Below are 15976 nucleotides of genomic sequence, written 5' to 3'. Positions count from 1 at the left end.
ACTATTGTTGTTTCGTTTGGACTAGAGAAAGTATTAAGGCGCCTGGTATTTTTTGGCCCAAATGAGGATTGGCTGTGTCAAGATCTTAATATATATGTCAATCGAAAAGAACCGTACAGTCAAAAAGAGTCTGATTATGCGGCTTGTTGGATAGGGAGCGTGGGAGTAAAATTATGTCCCATGAATACAGGGCAATCAGGGAAAGAACAGAAAAAGAATGAAGGGAAGCCACAATGGGATCCCTTAACGTGTTTGCTGCCCCCATATACTACTCCCCGGAACGAGCCTACAGCTCCTGAAGTAAAACAGAGTCCAGACACAGAAAAAGGAACGGACTCTGAACTAAAAGATGCAGAATCTAGGGGGCTCAGAATCACTCGAGCCACCACACGCAAGGGGGTGGGGGTGGGGTGGATGGGGGGCAGAGACAGAGATAATGGAAAATGTAAAATTATATCCCTTACAAGAGGTTCCGATTGGGGAAGGTGCAATCAGATATGTAAACGCTCCCTTAATTAGCAGTGAAGTTAGGGCCTTTAAAAAGGAAATGAAAAGTTTAATAGAGGATCCGGTTGGACTCCAAGGGCCTAATTTATATACCTGGGGAGAACTGATGGCAACTTTAGGAACGTTATTTTCAGGGGAAGAACGAGGTATGATTAGGAGAGCGGCTTTACAGGAATGGGAGAAGAAGCACCCAGTTGGGGAAGGAAGGGGTAAAAACAATGACTGCAGATGCTGGAAACCAGATTCTGGATTAGTGGTGCTGGAAGAACACAGCAGTTCAGGCAGCATCCAAGTAGCTTCGAAATCGACGTTTCGGGCAAAAGCCCATTCCTGATGAAGGGCTTTTGCCCGAAACGGCGATTTCGAAGCTACTTGGATGCTGCCTGAACTGCTGTGCTCTTCCAGCACCACTAATCTAGAATGGGGAAGAAAGGGCCCCAGCAGAACAGAAATTCCCAAATGTTGACCCTCATTGGGAGAATAATGACAGAATAGATAGGGAGTCAATGCAGGATCTACAAGAAATGGTAATGTTAGGAATTAAAGAGGCAGCACCTAGATCACAAAACTTTGTTAAGACCTTTGAAGTATGACAAGAGAATGATGAAACTCCTTCTGAATTCCTAAAAAGGCTCAAGGAGACCACAAGGAAGTATTCGGGAATGGATCCCGATAATCCGATAGCACAGGGACTCTTAAAGGTCCAATTTGTAACTAAATCATGGCCGGACATACAAAAGAAATTACAGAAATTAGATGGATGGAGTGAAAGACAGATGGAAGAACTGTTACTTGAGCACAGAAAGTGTACATGAAAAGGGAAGACGAGAAGCAGAAAGCCAAAAATGATGGTGGCGGCAGTAGAAGAAATAACAAAAAGGAGAATGGGATCAGGAAATAACAGGAAGGGTAAGGGAGGACACGAAAGACAAGGGTCAGATACCCGAGAAAGAAGGCAGCAGGCAGGGTGTTACCATTGTGGGAAAATGGGGCATTTTAAACGGGAATGCCCGGAATTACCACAAGAAAGGGAAGCTGTTTCCCTTATGACCTTAGATGATGATTAGGGGAGTCAGGGGTTCCTTCCTCCTGAGACCCACCGGGAACCCTTGATAAACTTAAAAGGTGGGACTTGAAGGGGTGGAGGCAATATTTTTGGTGGACACGGGAGCGGCACGGTCATCCCTAAGTTTTAGAGCTACCGGCGTTAAATTGACTAAGGAGTATCTTAAGGTTTCTGGAGTAAAAGGCGAAGAATTCTTGGTGCCTATTTTTCAGCCAACCCTAATTAGAGGAAATGATGAGGAAGTGCTAGGACAATTACTGTATATTCCGGACATTGGAAGGAATCTATTAGGTAGGGATTTGATTAGATTGCTGGTCTTAAAAATTGGGGTGGAGGATAGTGCAGTAACTATAACGATAGCTAAGACAACCTAAGGACGATGGATCCTCCCGGATGGAAGGGAGTTATTAAGTAAACCAGTCATGAGAAACATCCTAACCACCTTGCACCAAGGCAGTCTCACAGGGGCTCCCAAGCCATAGAGATGTACAGCATGGAAACACAGACCCTTCGGTCCAACCCGTCCATGCAGACCAAATATCCCAACCCAATCTAGTCCCACTTGCCAGCAGCCGGCCCATATCCCTCCAAACCCTTCCTATTCATATACCTATCCAAATGCCTCTTAAATGTTGTAATTGTACCAGCCTCCACTACTTCCTCTGGCAGCTCATTCCATACACGTACCACCCTCTGCGTGAAAAAGTTGCCCCTTAGGTCTCTTTTATATCTTTCCCCTTTCATGTGTGACAGAGTGTTAAGGAAGTACCGATGTAAAGGGATATACACATTAGCCAAGCAGGTATGCGCAGGATGCCCGACTTGCCAAAAGATTAATAAGAAAGTAATGAGAAGGGGGGGGCCAAGAGGCGGAAGAAACCCTGGGGTAAGACCTTTTCAAAAAATACAGGTAGCTTACACAGAATTACCCCCAGTAAGGAAACAAAAGTACTTGCATAAGGACTGCGCAGATACGTGATATAAGCCTCTCTCCTTATGAAATGATGTTTGGATTACCTTTCTTGGGTGGAAGAGGGGAATTACCAACTGTAGAGTTCAATGATAAGTTTTTAAAGAGCTATATTGTGGCATTTGGCTCTTTGTGGGCGGCACGGTGGCACAGTGGTTAGCACTGCTGCCTCACAGCGTCAGAGACCTGGGTTCAGTTCCCGCCTCAGGCGACTGACTGTGTGGCGTTTGCACGTTCTCCCCATGTCTGCGTGGGTTTCCTCCGGGTGCTCCGGTTTCCTCCCACAGTCCAAAGATGTGCAGGGTCAGGTGAATTGGCCATGCTAAATTGCCCATAGTGTTAGTTAAGAGGTAAATGTAGGGGAATGGGTGGGCTGCGCTTCGGCGGGTCGGTGTGGACTTGTTGGGCCGAAGGGCCTGTTTCCACACTGTAAGTCTAATCTTCTTTGTCTGTCCTTAGGAAGAAGGGTCTGTTGACCCAGACACCTCCACTTGAATTCGCAGTACATCGGATACGACCGGGTGATTGGGTCCTGATAAAGACCTGGAAAGATACCAAACTGCAGCAAAGCTGGGAGGGACCGTTCCTAACCCTCCTGACTACTGAAACAGCTGTCCGAACTGCTGAAAAAGGGTGGAGTCATCACACTCGTGTTAAGGGCCCGGTGGATGCTCCTTCACCTCCGGCAGAGTGGCAAGCTCATCCTACAGACAACCCTCTGAAAGTCAAGCTGAGCAAAAAGAATGGACTGAACTAAGAGACAATTAAGAATTGGTTAAAAAAAACTGTATCCCAGAACAATTATAAGTGTTGTATGGACTCACTCCTCCCTGGTATTTAAAGGATTAGGGAATAGACACATAGGGTTGTGAGCTGAAATGAATGGTCAGCTTTATGTTGTCACGATAATATTGGCGCTAGCTGCCGGCGGGGGGTTGGGAATCATTTTACCACTTTGTCAGAATTATGTTAAACTAAAGGGGCATACCGACTGTTGGGTGTGCGCAGAGATCCCACACCATGGGGAATCCGGAATTCCTCTCACGGTAATACCACTTACCAAAGAAGAAGTGTACGATATACAACAATTTGACTCGGACTCAAATGATACAACTTGGAGATTTGAAAGGGGTAATTATAACTTTGTGGGGTGGTTCCCTCGACCAACCCCAAAAACTCTGGGTGCTATTGATGGCCTTACAGAGTTTCCCCACCGAAAGCAGTAAATACACTGGTTTCTGTAATCAGAATGACACTGCACCATTCCGATTATGAAAATCATCTTGTGTCTATACCAGCCAAGCCACTGCCACGACCATTCCCCAAGTATTGAATGGGACATATTGGGTGGGTGGCTTAAAGGCCTACCCATTTATCCCCGGTAAGATATATGTTTGGAGTGGCGGATGTAACGGGAATGGGTGCTGGGACAATCCAGTTCAGACACTACCTCAAAGCCAGAGGCTTTGCTACCTTGCCTATATAATTCCCCACTTGAGGATATTAAAGAGAGCTCCAAAAATACCTCGGAATAAACAGGGAGGAAGGCGAGTAACCCGGAAAGTAACTGAAGGAGATTGCCTCCTCTGGACTTTCATACCTACATATAGGACCACCCGAGCAGGAGTAGAAATACAAAAGTTGGCGGATTCCCTGGAAGAGTTGGCCAACAATACTGCTGATGCATTGGCCGAAACCCAATCCCAGCTCGCAGCCATATGACCGAAATGATTGCCACTAGGTTAACGACCCTTCAGAGCAGGATGGCTCTGGATTATATTCTGGCAGAGAAGGGTGGTACCTATGCACTAATTGGAGATGAATGTTGTACGTACATACCTGAGGTCTCCTCTAACATTACTGATATGTCCAAACATGTGCGAGATAAAATCGCCAAGATAAGGGAGGCCAGTAATCAGTACCGGAACAAAAAAGGATGGGAATGGGGGATTAACTGGTTGGGGAAGGTGGTTAGTCAACCTAGCTATCTATGGATTATTGATATTAATGGGTCTGGTGATAGGGTTCAATGTCCTAAAATGGGTAATGAGCTGACTGATGACATCCCTTGGGGAAGGAGCCCAAATAAATCATCAGATGCTTTTACAATCAGCAGGTGATATGCAACAAAGAGAAAGTCAAAGAATGCTTTTAGAGTTCAAGTGATGAACAACACAAACGTAAAATGTAAGATTGTGAACCTCATCGCCAAAAGGCCTAAGAGGGCAGAACATAAGAAAATGACTTAAAGGAGACTTAATAATTGCAAAAACAACAGTTAGAAAAAAAGAAAAAGGGGGAATTGTAGGAGATTAGAAATGTTGTTTTTGCAGATGGGTGAGGGGGTGTAGTGTGTGGGGGGAGCAGGAGAAGGGGAACATTATATAAACGGTCACGGAATTCTTGCAGCATACTTAAGGCTAAGACTTTCATGAATATAGAGGGTCTTTTAAAGAAAATAGTTTTAAGCTAGGAAATAACTATAAGCTTTATTGTGAAATGAAAGTATGATAAGAGAAACTGGAATAAAGAACAAGTTGTAACAAACAAGGAACAATGAATTCAGACGAGGACAGCAGGATGGCCAGATAAGAAAATAACTAACAAGTGAGGTAATTGGCTTGTGATAGGAAGGGAAAAGGGAGGAGCGATTCTGCAACTTGAAAACTGAATAAGAATGCTTTAATGTGTTATTTTTGCGCACAGTTCTGCTTGATTACAGAAGTGTCCAGTTCTTGCGAGACTGTAATAGATTGTTGTTGTTTCCAAGGCTTTGTCTCTGGCTGATTGATTTGAGAGTTCGGTTTCTCACAATTGCCAAAAAGCCAAGTATGAGGAGTTGTAAACTTTTAAATGAGAATTCACAACAAACAGATGTGTGCAATTAGCTTCTACCCATTTACATTAAAAAAAGTCAAAATTATATTTGCCTCAGAAATATTCTGACTCAAAAACGTTACTAAAATTAAATGTATCTTTCTGAGTCTAGGGCTCTGATTTCCACAATCTAAATCAAAAAAGGAGCTTTAAAATGTGCAAAAGTCTTTTAACATAAGAATCTACACAACAATCTTTCCACAGAATGAAGAGCTATTACTTGTACTCCATGAATCTTACTGTGCAAGCTGGGACATTCAGCAACCAACACATGCTCAGACTGAGACATAAAAGTCACAAGAACTAAACTTAAAGTTTGAGCTGAACCAATTGAAATTCCTTCAAATAAAATCATTGCTTCTGCTCATTCCATTAGTACACTGGGGCAAGAAGACATATTTCAGTATTCTTGAAAATAGCACACTGAAGAAAATGCTCACATAACCCACAGAGTGAAGTCTGAACAAATTCACTTTGGCAGCTTTCCATCGTTATAAAATCTGTAGAATCTAACCCAGGAGAAGCCAAGCATAAAATTGAATTTCTCCAAACCTTTAAATTGTAGCTTCACTTATTCGCCCTTTAAAATTGTGTCAGACTACTGAAAATCCAATTTTACTCCTCAATCTTATTCTGATTTCTGACAGTACACAGAACAATCACCTGCAACATGCAAATTACCAATAATAAATGCTCTCTTGGAATGCAGTGAAGGATGCAATCTAAAAGCACAACAGTTGTCCACTGCAAACAGCTCACAATTCAACCAAACGTATTCTTAACAGAAGACAATAAAAGTCCAAAACATTTTACCTACTCCCCTGCTGAACACATTACCAAATTAGGATGATTGGTGGTTGCTGGACAGGTGTGTACATGTGCATGCATGAGTGTAAGGGGTGAAACAAATCTGAGCATACAAGCTAACATAGTGCATTTAAACTGTTACTATTTTATATAGAAAATGCTAAAATTAGTTGGAAGACATGATTCTGAAGATGAATCAGAAGAACCAAAAAACATTACTTAACTCACTATATTAGGATTGATACCTTATCCCTTCACAAAATTAAAAAACAGGAAAAAAGAGACCCACAACACATCTGCGCAACTAAACAGCAGTTTGTAAATAGGAGGGAATAAGATATTACATAGCAGCAATGCATTGTTCAGTCTCCTGAAAACAATATTGAGCTAGATGCAAAATACAGATGGTTTTTCATGATTAAATTAATTTCAAGTTACAAAGCAGCATTCTCTCTTTGGTTAGATTTTATTTATAACCACTGTCAAGAATGTGTACTCTAAGCAAACATTTAACAGATTTACTTGGCACTTAGTGTACCAAAAAAGAAAGCCCGTGCCTCAAGTATAGGTGAAATTTCTCCATTCTTTGCTTCCAAGTTTTCATAAACTTAATTTTATGTTCAAAACGTTACAATGCAATTCAAAATACTCATCTGTACTTCACACTATATTTGTGTATCTGCCAAAGGCTGATGGGATATTAAAATTGAATAATTTTAATGAATTTACACCTCAAGACTTTTAAAACACATGTCTAAAAAGATGCTGAATAATGTTCTGTGCACAGGTTTAGCAGAAACAAATTCTCAAGTTCATGTGGAGGTTAACAAATCTCATCTTGCATACTTTCAATAAATAAACATCTTTTTAAATAATTGGTTAAATCAGTTCGCCGGACGCTGGTTTGTACTGCAAAATGATGCCAATACTACAGGTTCAAAAGCTCCATCAGCTGAGGTTACCATGAAGGACTCTTCTTCTCAACATCATCTAAGACATGGCAATCATGAGTCTTCTTACTCTAAAGAGAGCAGTCCCATGGTCTTCTGGGACTATGACAACTTTATATCTAATTACATAGAAAAAAAATTTCAAGGAAGAAAAACCTTTCCTTTCAAAAGTGGAATTTTGTATATACTTTACATTATTGAAATTACTTGTATATTAACATTAAAAACTGTTAGGTTTAACAAACAAAAATGCAACTGAAAAGAAGTACTGATGTTTGTTTGATGTCACCTTCTAGACCATGAAATGTTTGATATACCTTGCAACTTCATAACACAAAATACAGCAATTTTCCAATCACTATCATTGGACAAACTATAGTGTTCAAATTTTGTTTACACTTAACAGATTAAAAACCAAAGTTTACCTGTCTCATTCTAGGTCGCCCTGGAGAAAACTTCCTTTTGGTAATAGCTGGTTTTCCCATGCCTATTTTTGGAACCATGGGTATGAACGTTGATGCAGGAATTCCTGAGAAAGTGCCTGCAGCTGAAGTACAAGACACATTTGTTACAGGAGAAACTCCAATTGAAACTGTCACAAAATGCGAAGAAACGCTTGACTTGTTGTTCTGTGTGTAGTTATTGCCGGTTTCCCCAAAAACTTTGACAGTTTTGTTTTCAACAGGTGAACTCATATCTGATGTACTTTCACTGGAAGTTTTTTCAGCTTCAGAAATGCTGCTACTGAGACATGTTTGAGAAACTTTTTCTTCGTTTTTCTGTACTACTTCATCTTGTAATGGAATTTCTGGGCTCTCCTTAATCAGTGTAGCTTCTTGTATGAGCTCATTATTTGACACTGCTGGGCCAGAAACCTCGATCAGTTCTGACTTATTCTCACATAACTGATGGTCTTCTTTTACAAGCACTGGTCCTTCAATAACAATTTCCAAATTTCGTGTTTCCTCATCCAGTTGAGGTTGCTCTAGTGTTTCAGGTTCGTTTTCAGTTGCTTCAAGCTCTTGAACATCTCTGGCTGGAGTTGGACACTCAAACTGCTGAACGGCTTTTTCAGAAACTGAAGCCTCCTTTGCCACATCAGGCTCTACATGTTCAGCTGTATGGACCACTTCCAAATCTACAAGCACAAAATATTTTGAATGAAATAAAACTATGTTTCACATGCTAAATGTTAGTTAAAGTTCAGTAAAACACAAATGAAGCTAAATTATGTGGCCACCTTGAAGGCCCTCACATAATTTCCAGTTTTTTTTTTAAAGGCAAGTCCTTTGAATGCTAAACAGATAGATATATTTGTTTCAAAACAACAGCCTGGATTTTGCTGTCAGCAACTAGAATACAGTTTGCCATTTACCTCAAAGGAACCTTTCCACAATGATGCCGTAAGCTGTTTAGCTTTCCTGATATTAATATGAATCTGGTACTTATTCAAAGATACCTCCAGGGGCCCAGCAACAATGATGACATCAAAACAAGAAATTAACCATTAAGGAACTTCCACATACAGCAAATCAGGAAGTGATTATCATCCTTCATATGTTGTAAGTCTTAGAGTATAATATTTTTTTTCAATTCTGAAAGAACTTTACCATAAAGTTCATTTCTGGGACTAGGAAAAGTCTTCAGCAATAATCATTAAAATCACAATTAAATTTATTTAACAGGTTCAGTATTTCTCTCTGAAAAATTGATAGCACAGTTCAAAGAGTGAGGGTTACCAATTAAACATTCGCTTCCTCCATTACTGACAAGAAGTGGCAACGGTATGTACCATCTACAACATGCACAACGGCAACTCATCAGTAAAGTGATGGAAGGTGTCATCAACGGTACTATCAAACAGCAGCTGCTTAGCAATAAAATAGCCTGTTCACTGACACCCAGTTTGGGTTCTGCCTCCTGGCCTCATTTCGGCCATATTCAAACACTGATAAAAGATTTCTGTGCCACTTCATCTTGTAATGGAATTTCTGGGCTCTCCTTAATCAGTGTAGTTTTTTGTATGAGCTCATTATTTGACACTTCTGGGCCAGAAACCTCCATCAGTTCTGACTTATTCTAAAGCGCAGATCCTTCAACTTTTAAGAATTGGACTCTCACAGTCTTCCATAGTCATTGTTCATACAACTCTAGTTCTGGACGACACCACTGACTGAACGGTCTTGCAAGCATTTCCCACATTTTGAGAACAAATAAAAGGCAAATATTCAACCAAATTACTTGGGTTCGTAAGATGGTTTGAAGGAGGAAATAAAGTGGAGTTTTAATTGCTACATTTACCTTGAACATACTTCACTGCGGTAACTTTTCCAAAGTCAATCTTAACATACTAGCCCAAAATCTTTGAACTTGAAAGCATGAACTCAACATTATTTTCACAACAAGAGAGTTACTGCTGGTAAAAATTGTATGAAGAACATTTGTGAGGAAACTGAACACAAATTTTAAGAAGAATGGATCAAAAGTCAGCAAAAATGTTCTTCATTTTCTTGGCAGCAGTCGGAATGAGAGGAGCAACAGCGAGTACCAGAGGCCCGACCAAAATTGGATTTAAAATATATAAAAGCTTACCTTGTGCGCTCCACTTCCTCAAGGGACTGCTGGCTAAGAGGCTTCATATTTGGGCAGTTGTTTTACCAGAAACACTACTCGGGTAGTGTGTCCCCACCCCTCCTCCTCCTCTAAACCAAAACAAGGTTCTGTGCACCGGATTGGTAAGGTGACTAATTGCTTTTTTTGCTTTTCAGTAGTCTTGTTGGGAATTTAAGAGTAGTGGGAATGGAGGTTAGGGCAGTTGAATGTTCCTCCTGCAAAATGTGGGACATAGGGGTCACCAGTAGTGTCCCTGCTGATTGCATCTGTGACAGGTGCACCCAACTCCAGCTCCTTGAAAACCACGTTAGGGAACTGGAGCTGGGTGAACTTTAGATCATTCGGGAGGCTGAGGGAGTAAGAGAAGGTGGAAGATGGGTTACCATCAGGGGATAGAAAGGGAACCGGCAGGTAGTGCAGGGATCCTCTGTGGCTGTTCCCCTCAACAACAGGTATACCTTTTTGGATACTGTTGGGAGGAATGACTTACCAGAGTAAGCAATGGAGCACAGGTCTCTGGCACAGAGTCTGTCCCCGTTGCTCAGAAGGGAAGAGGAGCAGAGCATTAGTTATTGGGGACTCCATAGTTAGGGGGACAGATAGGAGGTTCTTTGGGAACGAGGAAACACTCACGGTTGATGCATTGCCTCTCAGGTGCCAGGGTTCATGGTGTCTCAGATCATGTTTTCGGCAGCCTTAAGAGGGAGAGGGAACAGCCCCAAGTCATGGTCCAAACAGGCACCAATGACATTGGTCAGAAGGGAGAAGGGGATTTAAGGCAGAAATTCAGTGAGCTAGGGTGGAAGCTTAGAGCTCAAACAAACAGAGTCATGATCTCTGGTTTGTTGCCCGTGCTATGTGCTAGCGAGAGGAATAGGGAGAGAAAGGGTTTAAACTAATTCAGCAGCATGATGGGAACCTAAATTGTAGTTTGTATATACAGGAGGTTAAGTGAGGTCTGAAATAAGGTTTGAAGGTCACAAGAAGGCATCGACAAGTTGGTTTGAAGCGTGTCTACTTCATTGCCAGAAGCATCCAGAATACGGTGGGTGAACTGGCAGGTGCCGAGCATTATATGCTATCGTAAGAACAGAGGAAATGGCGTGCGTGTGCACGTGTGTGCTGGTGCTGTGGCATTGTTAGACAAGGACAGTGTTACGGTTGCAGCAAGGATGTTTGAGGACTCGTCTACTCGGGTAGGGTGGGCTGAGGTTAGAAAGAGGAAAGGTCACCCTGTTGGGAGTTTTCTACAGGCCTCCAAATAGTTCCAGAGATGTAGAAGAAAGGATAGCAAAGATGATTCTCATTAGGAGCAAGAGTGACAAGGTAGTTATCATGGGGGACTTCAACTTTCCAAATGTTGACTGGGGATACTATAGTTCAAGTACTTTAGATGGGTCAGTTTTTGTTCAATGTGTGCAGGAAGGTTTCCTGACACAGTAGGTAGACAGGCCAACAAGGGGCAAGGCCACATTCGATTTGGTACTGGGTAATGAAGCTGGCCAGGTGTTAGATTTGGAGGTAGGTGATCACTTTGGTGATAGTGCGCTCAATTCAGTTATGTTTACTTTAGTGATGGAAAGAGATAGGTATATACTGCAGGGCAACAGCTATAGCTAGTGGAAAGGCAATTTCAATGAGATTAGGCAAGATTTAGGATGCATAGCATGGGGAAGGAAACTGCAGGGGATGGGCACAATCGAAATGTGGAGCTTATTCAAGGAACAGTTACTGCAGGTCCTTGATAAATATGCACCAGTCAGGCAGGGAGCAAGTTGCTGAGTGCAGGAGCAGTGGTTTATTAAGGAAGCTGAATCTCTTGTCAACAGGAAGATGATGGCTAATGTTAGGACGACATGTGATGGCTCAGTTAGGGCACTTGAGAGTTACAAGTTAGCCAGGAAAGACCTAAAGAGAGTGCTACAGAGAACCAGGAGGGGAATGAGAAGTCATTGGTAGGTAGGAGCAAGGAAAACCCTAAGGTTTTTAATAGGTATATCAGGAATAAAAGAATGGTTAGAATAAGATTTGGGCCAATCAAGGACAGTAGAGAGAAGTTGTGTGTGGAGTCAGAGGAGATAAGGGAAGCACTAAATGAATACTTTTAGTCAGTATTCACACTAGAAAAAGACAACGTTGTTGAGAATACTGAGACACAGGCTACTAAGCTTAATGGGATTGAGGTTCACAAGGAGGAAGTGTTGGCAACTCTGTAAAGTGTGAAAATAGGTAAGTCCTCTTACTAAGCCATTAGCTTTGATCTTTATGTCGCCATTGTCTACAGGAATAGTTCCAGAAGACTGAAGGATAGCAAATGTTGTTCCCTTGTTCAAGAATGGGAGTAGAGACAACCCTGTTAATTATAGATCAGTGAGCCTTACTTCGGTTGTGGGTTAAGTGTTGGAAAAGGTTATAAGAGATAGGATTTATAATCATCTAGAAAGGAATAAGTTGATTAGGGATAGTCAACACAGTTTTGCCTCACAAACCTTATTGAATTCCTTGAGGTGATCAAACAGGTGGATAAGAGTAAAGTGGTTGATGCGGCGTATATGGATTTCAGTTAGGCGTTTAATAAGGTTCCCCACGATACACTATTGTACAAAATACTGAGGCATGGAATGGAGGGTGATTTAGCAGTTTGTTTAATGGCTCTCTTGCATTTAAATGACTTTGTAAAATTATTACGAAGCATGTGTAAGCCACTTGAAATTTACATTCAGTGAACCAGTGATAGCTGACATGGATATGGACTTCACAATCTTGGACATCAGGTATGTTGACAAGTCCAGGAATTATTGATATTTATTTGTTATTTGAAAATACCACGGAAAGTAATACATTTGAATTTTAAAGATTGAAATGCAAAGAGAACAATTCCTAATTCATTTCAATACATCAAACATGTTAAATGAATTCGAGTCCAGATTTGGAGACAAGACAAACTATTCAAAGTAGTGTAACTTAAGGATAGACTGTGGAATTCCAAACTTTAATGAACAAAATCCATGACTTAGTTAACTGCTTGGGTTGTAGTCAAGATTAGAGTGGTGCTGGAAAAGCACAGCAGGTCAGGCAGATCTGAGGAGCAGGAAAATCGACGTTTCAGGCAAAAACCCTTCTTCAGTATCTGCCTGCTTGGGCTGTAGCCTGACTACAATGTTTCTAACAGCACTGTTAGTGTACTGACCACCTCACTGCAGTACAGCAGCTCGAGTTGGTTTTAGGATGAGCACTAAGTGCTGGTCTAACAGACAATGCTCACACCTGAAGAAATTTTTTCTTTTTAAAAATCAGGACGCTATCATGCAATTGAGGTTGAAAGAAGCATCACAAAACTTTCAAGTCAGAGTTATTAGGAAGGGCTGGAAAAATCTTGAGTTTTCAGCCAGATAAGAAATCATCTGAGAAATGATTTTACAGAGTTGCACAATTGTAAATGCAATTTATTACTTACAATTAAACTGTGATATGACAGCAGGGGAACATGGGTAAAATTAGCACAATACTGATATCAATGCAATCCAGGCGACACTGCTACCTCACAGCATCAGGGACCCGGTTTCGATTCCTGCCTTGGGCAACTGTCTGTGTGGAGTTTGCACATTCTCCCAGCGTCTGCATGGGTTTCCTCTGGGTGCTCCGGTTTCTTCCCACAATCCAAAGATGTGCAGGCCAGGTGAATTGGCCATGCTAAATTGCCCATGCTAAATTGCCCATTGATTGGGTGCATTAGTCAGGGGTAAATATAGGGTGGGGGATTGGGTCTGGTTGCTCTTTGGAGGGTCGTTATGGACCTTTGGGCCAAAGGGCCTGTTTCCATACTGTAGGGTATCTAATCTATCTATCTAACCTTATGTGGCAAGACTCTCTTATACCAACAGTGATCAAATTTGTACAATGGGTTTCCAGTACGAAGAAGGCAAGTGAAAACATTTCACCCAGTTCTTTCTCAAACAGATGTATCAGTAAGGCTGTGGGACTTTCAAGAATGGATAAATATTCAGATGTTAACTTCTTTTTGCACAAAAGAGAGCCCAAGTACAATCTGGTAGCGATTATAAGAACATGGTTGCAGGATGACATGAATTGGGACCTGAATCAGAAGATGCAAGACATTTAGAAATAATGGGAAAGTAGTAAAAGGTGAAAGCGTGGCTCAGTTACTTAATCACAATATGAGCACAACAGACATAGATGATTCAAGTTTACAAAACCAAAATGTGCACATTCTTTCATTTTTCACATTTCTAACCAAAGTAAATGTTACCCCGGGAGTGGTCTACAGACTCCCAACACATGAAGATCGTCATGATGATTTTACTTAATACCTTTACTGGAAAAGGTCATTTGGCAGAAGTAGTCTAATGAAGACTTCCATTCAATATTTTTAAGATACTTTCTTAAAACAGCACATTCCAGAGTTAAACAGAGGGAAGGCTATGCTAATTACACCTGTTGGACTATAACCTGGTGTTGTGTGATGTTTAACTTTATTCTAAATCTGGTATTGTACAATGAAATAGGATCAATTAATTATCTCAGTGCAGGTACTCAGAGGCAGCAGTGACCGTAACATTTTACATTCAGTTTTAAGGTCAAAGGAACGTTACTGAAACTATTTCTTCTTTAACTTTAAAGGGCAACTGTGAGGGCATGAAAGCAGAGCTGATTAAAGTGAATTGCTAAATTAAGGTAAAGGATAGGAAAAGGTGATGCAGGTTCAGAATAGCGGAAGTAGCGGCATAGTGGTAATGTCATTGGATTAGCAATCCAGAACCCTCGGCTAATGTCCTGGGCCCAAGGGCTCAAATAGATAGTGAAACTGAATTCAATGAAAGCTGGAATTAAAGAAAAGCTAGCCAGAGAACATATAACAATGCAAAGACCACATAACACCCAATGGTGCACTTATGTCCTTCATGAAAGGTAGGAAATCTGTCACCCCTACCTGGTCTGGTCTAGTTGTGACTCCAGAACCACAGTAACGTAGGTGACTCCTAATTGCCCTGTAGCAATAAATGCTGGCCTAGCCAGTAAAGCCCATAACGCATGAATGAATTTTTAAAAACTCCATGTTTAGTCATATTCTAAGAAATTTTCTAAGTTACAACTTCACCACTGATGATCAACTAAAAATGTTAAAGACAGCATTAAGTGTAAAGAAGAAACTCACTACACAAAGACAGGTGGCAAGTTAGACAGAAGCAAATTAACGAAAAAGGGAAAAAAAAATGAGTACAAAGGAAAATTAGCCAAAATATAAAACTGATAGGAACAGTTTATATGAATAATTTTAGAAGTTAATAAAGTGAGAGTTTGGCCAATAAAAAGTGTGTTTGGAAAGTCAATATTGGTAAAAACAAAAAAGGCAGATGAATTACAGTCAATTTACAACATTTTTCACTACAGAGGACAGAAGTTACATGCCAGCAGAAGTAAATATATTAGGAGACGGAAGACAGGTCAAAACTCAAGAAAATCTCAATCACCAGAGAAGAGGTACTGAGTAAATTGTAGGAACTGCAGGCTGACAAGTGCCCAGATCCTCAAAGACCTCATGCTAGGGTCTTAAAGAAGTGGCAAGTGTGATTGTTGATGTACTGTGCTTAAGTTTCCAACTCCTTTATCAAGGAAAAAGGGAGACAAAGGGGAGAACTCCTGGACTAGTTGCTTAGCATGTGCCATATGGAAGACGTTAGAAGCTAAAATTAAAGTTATAGTCGGACACTTTAGATATGTTTAGGGTCATCAGGCAGAGTCAACATGGTTTTGTGAAAAGGAAAATCATGTTTAACCAATCTACTGGAGTTTTTTTTGAGAAGGTGATATGTGCTGTGATTAAGGGGAAAATGAGAAGATGTAACACACTTAGACTTTGTGAAGGCATTTGATAAGGTGTCACTTAAAAGTTAATTGCAGAAAATAAAAGCTCATTGTGTAAGAGGTAGCATTTCGGCACAGACTGGCTAACAGGAAGTAGAAAGTAGGTTGCAAATTGTTGTTTTTCAGATTAGCAAGATCCAACACCATTTATGGGATCGATGCTGGAATCCTGACTGCTGACAATTTATGTACATTATATGAACAACACATGTGGGAAGTATTTTGTCAGAAAGTCGAATGCCAGATAACAGTTTAGCCAAGCATTGGGACCTTGCCATTTTGCAGGATAATCCAAAATTC

The 15976-nt window shown here is 40.9% G+C and overlaps 1 protein-coding gene across 9 annotated transcripts in view; it reads right to left on the bottom strand.

Annotated features, from left to right (window-relative positions):
• Nucleotides 1-15976, bottom strand: part of kmt2ca (lysine (K)-specific methyltransferase 2Ca) — a 506051-nt gene that overhangs the window by 200369 nt on the left and 289706 nt on the right. For all 9 annotated transcript variants that reach the window (XR_011961410.1, XM_072576253.1, XM_072576251.1 and 6 more), the window contains exon 14: nucleotides 7603-8315. Coding sequence is in view for 8 of the 9 variants with exons in the window: in XM_072576253.1 (XP_072432354.1) it covers nucleotides 7603-8315 (713 nt within the window). In the remaining variant the exon portion in view is untranslated. The remainder of the gene's footprint in view (nucleotides 1-7602; nucleotides 8316-15976) is intronic.

This window comes from Chiloscyllium punctatum, chromosome 8, assembly GCF_047496795.1.
Source record: "Chiloscyllium punctatum isolate Juve2018m chromosome 8, sChiPun1.3, whole genome shotgun sequence".
NCBI classification, from domain to species: domain Eukaryota; kingdom Metazoa; phylum Chordata; class Chondrichthyes; order Orectolobiformes; family Hemiscylliidae; genus Chiloscyllium; species Chiloscyllium punctatum.
The sequence above is the reverse complement of the archived record's forward strand: the minus strand, read 5'-3'. Positions and strand labels throughout refer to the sequence as shown.